This window comes from Camelina sativa, chromosome 11 (genome assembly GCF_000633955.1).
Source record: "Camelina sativa cultivar DH55 chromosome 11, Cs, whole genome shotgun sequence".
Classification (NCBI taxonomy): Eukaryota; Viridiplantae; Streptophyta; class Magnoliopsida; order Brassicales; family Brassicaceae; genus Camelina; species Camelina sativa.
The window spans coordinates 36,336,754-36,351,077 of NC_025695.1; the positions used below are offsets into that span (position 1 = coordinate 36,336,754).

At 34.6% G+C, this 14,324-nt stretch overlaps 2 protein-coding genes across 4 annotated transcripts; both read right to left on the reverse strand.

The window, feature by feature from the left end:
• LOC104725284 lies at positions 4,081-6,167 on the reverse strand. Its single transcript, XM_010443912.1, has 7 exons — positions 5,753-6,167; positions 5,429-5,602; positions 5,251-5,343; positions 5,096-5,164; positions 4,762-4,968; positions 4,525-4,650; positions 4,081-4,434 (listed from the first exon to the last, which is right to left on the reverse strand). The coding sequence occupies exons 1-7, from the start codon at positions 5,993-5,995 to the stop codon at positions 4,279-4,281; spliced, it is 1,068 nt and encodes a 355-aa protein (XP_010442214.1). The 5' UTR covers positions 5,996-6,167; the 3' UTR covers positions 4,081-4,278.
• On the reverse strand, positions 8,320-11,287 carry LOC104725285. Of its 3 annotated transcripts, none has more exons than XM_010443915.2 (4): positions 11,175-11,287; positions 9,366-9,470; positions 8,823-9,193; positions 8,320-8,710 (listed from the first exon to the last, which is right to left on the reverse strand). In XM_010443915.2, the coding sequence occupies exons 2-4, from the start codon at positions 9,451-9,453 to the stop codon at positions 8,627-8,629; spliced, it is 543 nt and encodes a 180-aa protein (XP_010442217.1). In that variant the 5' UTR covers positions 9,454-9,470; positions 11,175-11,287; the 3' UTR covers positions 8,320-8,626. The 3 variants fall into 3 exon arrangements, with proteins under 3 accessions (XP_010442217.1, XP_010442216.1, XP_010442215.1); XM_010443914.2 differs by lacking the exon at positions 11,175-11,287 and adding an exon at positions 11,074-11,159; XM_010443913.2 differs by lacking the exon at positions 11,175-11,287 and adding an exon at positions 11,059-11,131.

Below are 14,324 nucleotides of genomic sequence, written 5' to 3' on the forward strand. Positions count from 1 at the left end.
GCTAAACATTGTTAGATTAACTCGAATGACTTCCATATTAATTAGTATCTCTTTTCCTTTAATTTGAAAAAAAAAAAAAAACAACTACGATGAACTATTTTTTTTAACTAGTTGTCCAAAACAGTCGTCTCTTTTATGTTTGATAAAATAATTCACCTAAAAGCACTAAAGCAGGGGTGGGTTCCATGCATAAACTACCTGACCGTCGATCATCCTTGATTTTGTTGTTCACATAACAGCCTTATTGTCTTGACAGTAAGAGCCACATTACTCTCAACAAAGGACATGAACTTACTCGAGAAGGCAATATGTTATAGGGAAAATGAAGAGTAGTGAAGAGTAGCTGACGTGGAGAAAATGGTGAAAGAAGATTGGCCAAGAGTGAATGATGTGTTGGCAGAAGCTTAGTGGCTGGAAGGATTTGTCAAAAAAGAGGATGATAGAGATATATAGAGAAAGAAGAGTTCATTGTGAAGTTTATGCGAATAATCAGAAATTGTGTTTGCATCATCTTCTTCTTCTTGGTGTGTGTGTGTCTGTGAGAGTTTGGTGTCTTCCTCAGTACTGAGCTAGGGTTGTTTCTTCATTCTATACCCTAGCTAGTTGAGAAATGAATCTTTGTTCCTCCATAGACATTGGTTCAATTGTATTTTTTGAGTTTTTAATCGGAAGAGTGTGTTTTCCCTTATCATAATATCTTCCATGTGTTGTGATAAACACAGAGACAGCATCTTCGAGTATCTCGTCCGAATGAATCTTTGCAAGCTCGAGGACATCAAATACATCTGAAAATTTCATGGAGGCCGTGAGGTGGTTTCTGCATATTTCTTGGAGGTATGGAATCTCGTATTTGTCTGCAGCTAGGTAGAGCGTACGTTCGCTACTTGTTCTCGCTGTTTTCTCCTTTCTCGGTGAAACTTGGAGAAGGCTCTCTAAGTTATAAACGTAGCGTATATATTATATATAGAACGATCAAACTAGGGTTAAGAGTAATAATCCTAATCCTATATTACTTTACTTCACGGGGAATTTAGCTAAAAAATTGTAACAGTAATAATAATTTCTCTTACTTTAAACTAATAAAACGAATTTTCTTAATTTCTAAAAGAAGTTTTACAGCCTGCTCTGGAAAATCGCCCGAGCGTGTTAACCTGATTGAGATATTGGATTTGAGTCCATTAGCTAAGGATCGTTTCAACATCATGGATCATGGTAAGCAATTATTGCGGAGTCTTTTCAATGCATGCGGTTTCTGAAAGAGACACGTGAATTCCTCATGGATTTGGGAATTGTGTACATACGTATGAGGGTGTTTTGATGTGGTTTTGTCGTTTGCAAAGTGTCAGAAAAAGAATTACAAAATGTTAAGGGTAGATTCTCACCCCTAAAAAAGGCTCGGCTTAGAAAAGGCCCAAATAATCCCAAAGAAAAGGAAAAATATTTTGGTCTTCTCGGAGGACGTACCGACATAATTACCTTTAAATACAATGTACGGGGTTCGGAAAGAGGATCTGTGAAAAAAGAGAAGAGAGAACGGTTATGAAGACGACAAGCAATCGACTGCTCGCTCGTCCAAGTCTAAAAGTTGACGAGCTCATAGCTCATCCTTTGTCTTTCTCCTTATCACTTTAACTCGTCTAGTCCATTTTGTAACCAGATTTATTGTGCTCCGGCACCGAATTATAAAGACAATTTTGACTCCTTTTTCACCAAACTAAACTCTTTAATTGTGACCGATTTGGACATCAACACAAAGGCAACTATATATATCCAGTATCCATTCGTGATTATGAACAGCATGATCTGAACAAGTCCAACTTCAAGTGATTGACATCACTCAGCGTGCTCCCGAATAAACCATACATAGGCTCCGAATGGTAAAAGCAGTACAAGCGTTGCAGATCGTGCAAATCATGCAGATCATGTTAAACAAGTGTAGATCATGCAGATCATGTTGGAAAAGTGCAGATTGTGCTGATTGAGCAGTTCAAATTATATGCTTGAATGGTAAAAGCAGATCAAACAGTGTAAATCAAATATTAAACTGTAAATTATTTAAAAACACATCTAATTCAGCAAATTTATTTAAACAAATGATAAAATTCTTGTAAAATAAACATAATTTTTTTTTAAATATAGAATATTTTCTAAACAATTTCACAGTTTGAAAACATTAAACACAAATTATCCAAATGCAACAAAAATAAAAATTAGAATAGTTTGCCATTTGATCTCCATCAGTTATAGCCGTAGTCTCCATGTCACCTTCATCATTCTCTAAATTTGTGTCGCTAATATCAGTATGCTCCATTACTTCAGAAAATCTTCATCAAAATAATTTGAAATTCTGATAAAGTTATGTAGTCTCATTGTAGCCATCACCACTCTTTTTTGAACATGAGTGTTATATCTAGGAAACTCACAAAGGATCCTCCATTTCTTCTTCCAAACTCCAAATGTCCTCTCAATGATGCATGACAACGATTAAATAGTTCTTGTTTGTTTCTAGCAGGAGGACCATTGTTGAACTGTGACATATGATACCTAACAACCCCATTCCGTGAAAATCTATAAGGAGCCAAAAAACCTTGTTTATTTGGATAGCCAGAATCAACGACATAATATTTGTCTCCAGGAGGCAAAGGAAATTCAGCATCACTATCTTGTGCCATCGTGAGAATTGTTGTATCGTGACTTACAATAAATCTTATAGTAAATTTTATTTATGATTAAAATAAATGATTTCAAATTTTTTTTAGAACAATATTTTACAAAACTAAGTGAGACTTATAAATAATCTACAAATTAAGTGAGATTTATAAATAATCTACAAAATTATGTGAGACATATGCATATATATTCAGTATAAGAGACTTATATATATATATGTGTGTGTGTACTAAAAAAATTTCATAAGCTTTAAAAGTTTCTGAGAAAATAGATTTAAAATATTCTAAATGATTATCTATTAGTAATTATTGAGTTCATAGCACATTTTTAAATCTATAGTAAAAATAATTATCAATCTTTAAATCTGAGTAAATAAAGATTTATGTATATAAATTTTTCTAAACATGTAATCCTATACAATATATATTCATATTATATATATCTAATAACTAAGAAAATATTTTATCAAAAAAAACAAAGAAAAATATTAAGCACCACCATATATATATATATATATATATATATACATATATACAAATATAAGATCAGCATTTTGATTACATAATTGGTTGAAAAATAAGACAGTTTACAGTAACTAATATATAACATAAATAGAACTACTAACATATTATATAGCATAAATATATTTATTTATGAAATAAAAATACTCACCTTTCAACAAAAAAATGTGGGAACAAAATGTGATAGAATAGAAGCTTTGATTGTCCTTTAAATTCTGCACAAAAAATAGATGTTACAATAAATAAATAAAAATAAAAAATAAAAAATATGTTTATTTATAAAAAAAATACCTTTGATGGAGAGAAGATAAATGGAAATAGAGTTGAGAGGAATTTGAAATATTTGTTTTGTGTTAGTTGTAAAAGGGAAGAAATGGTGTATTATATATAGAGGATAAATGTGTTGAATCTGTGGGCAAATTTTTTGATCTGCCGATGGACAGCTTCAAAAAACCTGTGGGTGAGTTAACCGATGTTTCTCCTGCATTTATGGCTAAAAGACAAAAAAAAATTAAACTGTCCACAGAACAACTGCGTAACTTTTTAGAAAGAAGAAAAATGTTGAATGGTGTTTTTGAGACAGAGGAACTGTATGCGCAGATCCCCTGCCTTTTTATCAGCCACGCCATTCAATGCCATAGTATGAGGTGAGGTTAAGGCAGGTGATCTGTGAATGAAATCTTGCACATGGATGTACAATCTGGTTTGAATCCCATGCGGCTACTGTCTAATCATTGGTTTATGGTCCACCACACACATTAAGGTTGAGCTTGAGCACAGCTCTACTTTTTGGAGGTGGCCTACCACAAAAGTATCTACCTCGTACCAGACATTCCTACATTCAATATGTTGCATGTAGTAGCGGCCATTTGAATACCAGGGCTTTAAATTTGTATGTGTAGGTTTACCTAAAAAATAAAGTAAAATTTAACCGGTTCAAACATACGTCCTAAATTTGACGGACTTCTGAGTTATCAAATGTCAAATGCTTCAGCAAAAGCAGAGTTTCAATCTTTTAAACTTTCAGAATCGAACAGGAAGTAGAACCCTTGCAGCAACTGATTGTGTAGCTAAAGACAACCGAAAGTTATGAAAATCCTTTCTTTCCTTTTAGATTGATAACAGAGAGCTCTTGTTCAACATACTCTCCTGCAGGTATCGCCGGATATTTGCTTGCCAGTGATGATTCCGCGAAATGTCCCAAAGGCTTCAGCTCCGCATCAGAGGCAATGTGGGCAAACAACTGCAACAAAAACAAATCCTTTTAGATAAATAAAAACCAAAAGAGTTGAGCTTTTCCTGGAAACGTATAAGGAAATTGGTTTTGACTTACAGTCGAGGAAACTCTCCATAGGCTTCGGTTTTGTTCTTTTGCTAATTTGATTGCATCCTTAGTCTTGCTCGTGACAACCACCTCATGCATTCCGGCAATGCATTCTCCAGCAGTCAGCCATTCTATCTGAACACCAACATTTTTTAGCACAGTTAACTTCAATTACATAATTCGAGATGTTTATTTGGCTGTTCACAGATGCTTCAAGTAAAACAGAACGCACTAACATCTCCGTACCTGTTTTCCAGTTTGAATCAAGAGGCATCCTACGGGAACTTTAACCGCAACCTTTTCCCCATTCCTTAACCAAATATACAGACCAGGGAATCTACTTCTTCCATGAATTGTTAGAAAATTGAGGTCGTAGTGGTATCCTGCAAATATCGTCCCCTCCTCATTGTAACAGCTAAGATCACTTCCCGTTGGAGCAAGAAGATGAGGACCCTGAGATTCACAAGAACAACGTACACTCTTCCACTTAAGAAATCCAAACCCATTCCCCCTTAACCATTCATCAACAAGTTAAGCTAACTATAGGACTCTTGCTCCCACAGAAATCTAATAAAGTTACCTGCTTCATGAGTGCTGTAAATGCATCTTTAGGCAAACCAAACCCGATCGCTGCCATTTCAGCAACAACCTAAACAATTTAAGAATCTAAAACCCATCAGCACATAATAATTAGTACAAGCATCAGATTCCAACTCTGTTGTAGCAAAGCCTCACCTCCACCGCAGATATCATCTTATAACCCCATGAGTCCATTACTTCTTTCCACTCTGGAAAACCTTCCGGTATAACAGGCTCAGCGTTGAGCTCCTAAACCAACGCCACTTCCAAATCAATATAAATAAACACATATACAATAGCAAATCTTATTGGAATGTATCACAAAAGATCACACCTTAAACCGTGTGTTAGATGGGCGAGGACCAGCTCTCCACATATATCTCCACTTATGATCTGGTCCTTTAGGAATATGTGGTTTGTATTCATCAGGCATACTCTTGAATTTTTCTTGCATCTCTTCATCAACCAAACTTCTAGGAACTTCAACTCCCTCCGGTGTCACACCAACCTTTATTAAAAAAGATTGAAACTTTTTCAAACAACAACACTAAGATGTGTGCCCTAACCATTGGGCTTAACTCAGGTTCTAGAAATTGAATTTGAATGTGATGGGTTACATCAAAGATTCGATTTTTTTTTTTAAAGGGGGAACCGAAACCTGATAGTGGAGATGAGGTCTCTGTTGGAGTCGTTTGAAATCATCGGACTTTTGGAAATAAGTCTCCATCATATCGATGAATCGATCGTTGTCTTGAGCGCTACATCGCGGATCTTTGACAAGGAGAGCTCCGGTTTCTCTGAGGATCCGGCTCACTTCTCGGCACGAATCGAGCAGATCAGTTCCCAAATCGTCGCCGGAGGATTCAAGGTAACGAGACAGATCTACGACGGGTAACTCCATTACCGACAAAAGAGAGGAAGAGACAAGAGTACAAGTCACCACCACTTGTGTCTGTGTGTTGTGTATATATGGCGGGAGTTTGAGATGGAGGACTAGATCTGATGAATGTTAGTAGTAGTAGACTAGACGCCACTCCATTGTTCATTGTATCTCAAGGAGAAAAATGGTTCAGGAAGAGATTGTTTACTTTTTAGAAAGTAAAAAGGTAAATATTTTCTGGATCAAATCTACTTTTTTACCCATTCAATATTTCTGAAAAATGTAGTTTCCGGTGAAATAGAGAATCTAGTTTTCTTTTTTTCAGTAACGCATGAATCAATATGTAGGTTTTGAACTGCTTTATCAAATGGTTTTTGATTTTAGTTTTTTTTTTTTTCTAAAATTTCATATCCTTTTAGAAAAAAAAAATTCATATCCTGAAAATAGAAAATCTAGATTCTAACAATTTTTACTATATTTCAACCCAAAAGAATAAAATAAATAAAAAAACAGCTTTTACTATTTGGTTATAACATTTGGTTCAAATAATCTTATCTTTCACAAACAGTAATCTGTATTTAAAAGTTCATGTCTTTTGAACTCTATATATATTTGTCTCACAACTAACAAATCATTTTTCTTTTAATACAATTTTTTTCGGGATTATCTTGGAACTAAGTAATTTGAATTCAATATCTAATATACAATATTATTCTATAGTTTTTTTTTTCAACCGAACATTAATTAAAACATGATTCCGAGATTGGAAGCCTAATCTCGAGGTAAATAAAGAATTTTGAAACAATATAGTAATATTTAATCAACTTTAAATATCATGGTTGCGTCCTATATGGACGTATTTTTTTATAAAATATATATTTTCAATATTTAGCTATTTAATATTTTATTTTTAGAAGTTGTGTTATAATTTTCCGTTGCTACATTTTCAATCAGGATTAAATATATTTTATTTTGATAATTATTTTATTTAAAAGTTGTATCTATTTATTGTAACTCTTTGTTCAATAGTTCATTTAGCGTCACGTCTCTTCATCATAATATTTTTATGAGAGTTGTATCTCTTTATTGTAATTGTTCATAAAATATCTTATATTTTTAATCTTTAAAAAATATTTTTTTTGCCAGGTTGTCTTGATTCATTATAACTTTTTATTTGATAATTTTTGACATAGTCTTTCTTTTGCCATAATCTTTTTTATCATAATTTTCATTTTTGATTAATTGTTGTGTTTTCGGAGAATGTATGTGTATTGTTTTAGCGCTATTTATTATTTATAGGATAATTTTAATTTTTATTTGTAACCTATATATACTTTCAAGCTATTTTATTACTTTTTCTTCATAATTTAGAAATTTAAATTTAAATTATTTCATAATTTAGAAATTTAAATTCAAATTTAATTTTAATTTTAATTTTAATTTTATTCGTTAAAGATTTTAAAAATATGTATTCCTCCAAAGTTCGGAGGTTGAGTCCTAGTAACTTTAATATTAAATAATACTAGCATTTAATAGAATTCTGAAACCAATAAATTGAATAAGAATAGAATTTAAAAGCTTTCATTTGGCATATGCGATGTATGATTGGGCATGACTACCGCGATGTGGTGTTTTCACAAACTGTTTACACTTGGTAAAGATGGTGTTTTCTCCTTCGACTGGTTGACTATTCATCTCGACGACATCAAAATCGGCAGGGGGAGTCCTCTACTTACTCTCTATCTCTAATTTCTATGAATGCAAATGTAAATACGGATTATTTGGCGCGTAAAATGTGAATCTCAGCGCATCATGTCCTGTATGCAAAAAAACAAAAAAATTCCTTTCCAATTGGCTCTTTTGAATTAAAATTTTGTTGACAAACAAAAAAAATAAAAGAATTAAATAACACTGAAAATCTAAATTCTTTCAAACTCTATAAAAATCCTACATTTAATAGCCCTCTAATAATAATAGGATGTTATGAGACGTCTCTTATTTAACAGACGAACAGATGGATATTGATGTTGGTTTAACGTGAAGAAAATAACAACCTTTTCATGAATAAAAAGTAAATCACGGATTATGCAATTGAAGTTAGGTGCTAGTTAGGTAAAACCCATGTTTTAAATTATGGTTAAGAGCTAGTGGAGAGTTTTGAGATGGGTCTAGCTTAGAGAGTTTAATCCGAGATTAGTTTTCCTGTATTTTTTTCTTTACGTCGATAGCATCTTCTGTTATCTACATATCTGATTTGCCAAATCATTGCTTCTCTCTGCATACGAGGACTGGACTTTAACAAAACTAAACACACAATTCAAGGTATCTAAGATTAGGAGCTGAAATGACCATCCTTGATGCATGATATCTTATAATGACAAATCCATCATCCAAATTATATGTCTTTTAGAAAGTAGAGATCTCAACTTCTTAAGGGTCTTACATATTAGAAAAAAAGGTATACTGTAACAAATTCTTCCACTAGATAAGATATCATCTTTGCTTAATCGATGGATAGGCGTGGGACACAAAAGTCAACAAGCAGACCTGTTGGCCCTACCATGCGAGGCTGCCCTGCCCTTCCAGAGTTGTAATAAAACATCCTGCTCAAAGCCACTTTGAGTATTATGAACTTATTCTTGTACCATACCTTCACTGTCGCGATGGACTTTCCATAGATCTTCTCGACTCCAAGAATGATCCCATCTCTAAGTCCAACATAACTGGCTGGCTCACCTGACGACCCACAGTAAATTCCCGACCACACAAAACAAATGAACAAATATTAATTATAAATCAAATGTTTGTGATTACTCTCTCATTTTGTCTAGCACTAGCAGAAACTTACGTCTTGTTGAAGTTCAAGGTGTGGACTGAACACATGCAGTTTTGCTCCCACAGGTTGATGCACCAACAAGTCACGTGCTTCCTCAATATCCTTAGGCTCAATCACTTGTCCTTTCATGGAAACGAGAGCAGGTTTGTACGATGATGGGGGTTTTGACACAGATCCCAAGTGTGGCCAATCTTCTGCTTTCGGTATGCCTTTGTTTAACGCACACTCAAGGCAGTCTTTGACAGTGAGCTTGCGCCCGTGTGAGCCAGCATTGTCCACCAAATACTGAGCTGAGTACTCAGTATGGACGCTATCCAGCTTAAGTGCAAGCCGTGCAGAGCTGATCAGATCAGCCGCTACGATTGCAGCAGAAGCAGATTCATCTGCAAAGACAAGGCCACAAATGGAAAAATAAATCAGATTTGAATGTATTCCCATCTTACAAGGGATTAGATAAAAAAAAATGTTTTAAAACCAGCATAGGTACATTTGTTTGCATCAGTTGAAAGCCAAAAAAAAACAGAAAAAGAGTATATTCTAGAGTGACAAGTTTACCGTGCTCTTCTTGGTCATTCACAATCTCTGTCCCTCCGCCGATTCTGAATGCCATTGTGAAACTGGGATCATAGGGGGGGAGTGCCATCTGAAATTACTTCAACCCTGAAAATTTGCAAGGTTCAATGTTAATACATTATGAATGTGAACAGGAAATGGTAAGAGAGTTTTGGAGACCTTTGCTTAATTCGAAATTAGATCAAAGAACTAGCAAAAAGAATGAATTTACCAAAGAATGACTAAACTAAAGGAGGATTAAACGCTAAAAAACCTAACTAGAAGCTCCTCATTTCACTAATCTCACTGCAGAAGACAATTCACAAGCAAAAACCGTAACCAACCAAAGCAAGCTAAATAATTCCCAACTTAGAAGAAAACCCTAAAAGGTAACACGAGTCACACTGCAAAAGAAGACATTTTTATCAAAGAAATAGCAAAAAAAGACATTTTTATCAATGACAAGAAACAGATCAAAGATGAGTTTGTGGCTAAATGAACAAATGTGATGTGCTAGCTTCATTACCAAAGAATGATCAAAGGATTAAACACTAAAAAAACAAACTAAAAGCTCCTAAATCTTTCACTAATCACACTGAAAAAGGCAAAAAGAGGAAATTTGCTTACAAGTTAAATAAAAGATATAGCAAAAAGAAGACACTTTTATCAATGAAAAGAAACAGAGAGATGAGTTTGTAGCTAAACGCCTAAATCGAACCAGTGTGATAGCTTCTTTACCAAAGAATGACCAAACTAAAGCTCCTCATCACTAAGCACACTGAAAAGGCAATGGAACAAGCAAAAACCGTAGCAAAAGACCCTAATACGCAACTAAATCCTCCTCCTCGTTCATTAATCACACTGAAAAAGGCAAAAAGAAGGCATTCTTATCAATGAACAAAAAACAGATCAAAGATGAGTTTGTGGCTAAATCGAACAAATGTGATGTGCTAGCTTCTTTACCAAAGAATGACCAAACTAAACGCTAAAACCCCCATCATTGTTCACTAATCACACTAAAAATGAAATTCAATGCACAAGCGAAAGCCGTAACAAACCATGGCGAGCTAAACAAGTTCCAACTTAGAAAAAAACCCTAAAAGGTAACACTTATCAGCATGAAAAAGAAGACTGACTTTTTCATCAAAGAAATGGCAAAAGAAGACATTTTAATCAATGATAAGAAACAGATCAATGATAAGTTTGTGACTAGATCGAACAAATGTGATAGCTTCTTTGCTAAAGAATGACCAAACTAGCTGAAGGAGGATTAAACGCTAAAACCTAGCTAAAAATCTCCTCATTGTCCACTAATCACACTAAAAATTGAAGACAATACACAAGAAAAAACTGTAACAAACCAAAGCAAGCGAAGCAAGTTCCAACTTAGAATCGAAAGAAGGCATTTTCATCAAAGAAATGACAAAAGATGAAAGTTTTATCAATGACAAGAAACAGGTCAATGATGAGTTTGTGGCTAGATCGAACAAATGTGATAGCTGCTTTACCAAAGAATGACCAAACTAGCTAAAGGAGGATTACACGCTATAAAAAAAAACCTAACCAAAAGCTCCTTATTGTTCACTAATCACAGCAAAAACCGTAACAAAACCAAAGCAAGGCTAAGAAAATCCCAACTTAGAAGAAGAAAACCCCCCAAAGGGAAACTCGCAAAGGAGTCACTAATCGCACTTACAAAGGGGAAACTCACAAAGCAAGCAGAAACAGAGTAATAAGCCAAAGGCAGATCGAGTAATAAGAACATTTTGTATATATATACACAAGACAAGAGAATGGGTAACTCGGGAAAACCCTAGAGAGGAGAGCACAGGTGTCATAATCCTCTGTCATCAAGCGTATCAAGGGCTACGAAAAAGCGCAACTTTTTCTCCTCCGTACAAGCTTTTGCATTCATGATTCACCACTTCTCTCTCTGCTCGGTGTTTTATTTTTTGTTGTCGTTTTCCAAATTTGAAGATAACCGTTAAGCCTTATACGACGTCGCTTCCATATTGGGCTTTATCTTTAGCGGGCTACCTATACCTTCACTTCGTGACCAACAAAGGATATTCTAAACTGGGGAGGCTTCACAATAACCCGAGCACGATGTCGTTTAGTTGGTCTTTTATAAACAACATACAATATCAACTTAACGTGTCTATTAAAATATCAACTTTGGAAGTTCACGAAAATTCCCTAGATCTTTTGTAATTTGGAAAAAAGTATATATATATATATATGTGTATACAACAATTACAATCAACTAAGTTATGAGTGTATTTAACTATTTGTTGATGATGTCAATGTACAAACAACTGTTTGATCCAACGAAGGAAAGAATTTTTTTTTAGTATCGTCGTTTGGTTTCATGTAATTACTACAGGAGAAAACAAGTAGAAACAAAACAGTTTGGATTAATCATGACAGAAATATTGGTTTTCAGTAGCATTACAAGATATCGTTTTGTATAGTAACTAGATTTTAACTTGTAGTATATGACAAGTCTATAATTTTTTTTTATTTACGATTTATATTCTATTTGCTTGTTAAATTTTGGATGTTTTGTAAATAGAGCAATAACTAAATTTTTCAGCTGCTTGAGCGGCTAAAATGTGAATATTGATTTTTAATCTGCAATACATTGTGTGACCTTTTTTTTTGTTAGATTTAGTTTGTTTTATTTAGTATTTGAGATTCTATTTAGTTTTTTAGTTATTACACTGTAAAATATATTTTTTTAACATGATATCCTGTAAAGTTATTTAGTGTTTGTGATTCTATTTGGTTTTTTAGCATTTAAGCATGAGGTTAATTTTTATTAGTACATATAACAAAATACAATAGTTGACTTTTTTAAAAAAATTATATGAAATGTTTTTATTACCAGAAAAAGTGATCTTCATCGAGGACATTTACAAGGAAAACAGGGATGTAATAGTAACTGGCAAAAGAAACATTGTTTGGTAAAGGTTCTTTGACTAAGCGATTTGCAACTTTGTTATTGTGTCTTCGTGTCCAGACGTATGCTACCTCCATGAAGTTCTGTTCCCAATATTTGACCTCACGAAAACCCAATTGTGAACTCGGAAGTTGTATTGTTTACCTGTAACCAGTTTTGTAATGGTTGCATTATCACCTTCAAAGACTACTCTTTCGTATCGGCGTATCCAAGCTTGTTGCATAGCAAAGCCTGGAGTTCTGCTTCCAAGATACTATTGCATAACATTCCTTTATTGTGACCAGCATTAGCATAGAAACCACTATGATCTTTTATAATCCAACCTGCTTGTGGTTCAATACCATCCAGAAGAAATTGGCAGTCATAATTATATTTAACAAAACTGTCTTTAGGTTGTGTCCAGTGAGAATGTTGTGACTGATGTTGTTGGTGTGTCGTTCACTTTATGTATCATCATACCAACAGTTTACCCATTTCATTGACCACTTTTGTGAGATCTTGTTGCCAAGTATTACCTTTCCTTTTATAAATTAGAAGATTTCTACTCTTTCATATTCTCCATAAAGTCCAAATAAGTAGTTGACGTTCAAGAGTAGTAAGATTTTAGTTGTTGTAACAATCTACAATACCTTAAAAAATTTCCTCAAAACTACTTGTCATACTGGTGATGTTTTGGTTAAGATTTTGGCTTCCTCTCCAAATCGACTGCACATAAAAGCAAGTGAAGAACAAATGTTATGTTGATTCTTCATGTTGACATCATCTCTTTTATTGGGTATCTGCATTAATTCTTCGGTGCATCAACTCTGTACCTGTTGGTAACGCCCTTGAGAGCATTCTCCATAAAAAAAAATATTTTAGTTTTGGGGCTATATCCATTTTCCAGATAGCTGTCTTGAATCTATGTAACCTCGGGGGTGGTCGTATATGTTCATTATCTAGGAAATGTGTATCAAGCCAGTAACCAGATTTAACCGTATATTGCTGAAACGATCCGACCCAATTTTTTTTGTTTTTAATTCAATATTAAACTAGTGATCTCATACTCACTAACATCCTAACCCTAATAAAACACAACGAAATAAACATCAATAAACCAATAACATCAACCAACAATTATCTAACAACCAATAAACCAATAATACTTCCATAGTAACTAAACCCATAAATCATTCCAAGGTAAACCAAGGAACCAACAATCCTAGACAATATTCTAAAGACTCAACTTTAGCAACCTAGCAGAAACCAGACAACAACCAATCGAGCTACTAAAACATCATCTTCTTCATTGCCTTGATTCCATGATCACAATTTTCCTTTACCTGCACCACAAACAACAATTGAGATGCATGAGTATTGTCATAAACAATCAGTGAGGTAATCATCCCATCTACTGGGCAATACACATAAGCAACTGAGAATCCAATGTTTAACAATCAACATAAACAAACAAGGAGAAACAAGTATCAGTGCCTGCTGAAGGGTTGGTGTCGACCGACACTGCTTCTTGGTGTCGACCGACACTGCCTCCCAGCATCGACCGACACCCCTCAACGACTCAAAAACCCTAGCAGTGTCGACCGACACCTCCATCTGGTGTCTACCGACACCTGCCCAAGTCCTCGCGCCGTCAACTCCTTCGTGTCGATCGACACCCTCCTAGTTTCGATCGACACCGACCCCGCATATGCGCTCTGCTCGAAGCCGAGAGTCTGTTCATCGCCTTCCACCACCTCCAAATCGTCCAAGGCTCACCTAGAAGCCACATAAGGCTGTAAAGACCATGAAATAACCACAACAAGCAAGAAAAAACCACAAACAGACATAAAACAAGCAAAACAAAGGAATCTCAGGCTTAGATCAGCCATGGTCATTCACTCACCTCTATAGCAGAAAGATTCTGACCAAAACCAATGAACACAACCTCCTAGAAAGCTTCTAACTCGTTCCTAACACCAGATCTCCACTCTACAGGAACATATCTCCCAAACAAAGCCAAGAAC

What these genes read in the sequence shown, in the direction of transcription:
- LOC104725284 (XM_010443912.1), bottom strand. Translation starts at nt 5,995, where the DNA reads ATGGAGTTACCCGTCGTAGATCTGTCTCGTTACCTTGAATCCTCCGGC. An exon ending in TGATTCAAACTGGAAAACAG is followed by an intron (nt 4,651 to 4,761) that starts GTACGGAGATGT and finishes GTTGGTGTTCAG; the next exon opens with ATAGAATGGCTGACTGCTGG. An exon ending in TATGGAGAGTTTCCTCGACT is followed by an intron (nt 4,435 to 4,524) that starts GTAAGTCAAAAC and finishes TTTTTGTTGCAG; the next exon opens with TTGTTTGCCCACATTGCCTC.
- LOC104725285 (XM_010443915.2), bottom strand. Translation starts at nt 9,453, where the DNA reads ATGGCACTCCCCCCCTATGATCCCAGTTTCACAATGGCATTCAGAATC. An exon ending in GAATGACCAAGAAGAGCACG is followed by an intron (nt 9,194 to 9,365) that starts GTAAACTTGTCA and finishes TTGTCTTTGCAG; the next exon opens with ATGAATCTGCTTCTGCTGCA. An exon ending in ACCTTGAACTTCAACAAGAC is followed by an intron (nt 8,711 to 8,822) that starts GTAAGTTTCTGC and finishes GTGGGTCGTCAG; the next exon opens with GTGAGCCAGCCAGTTATGTT.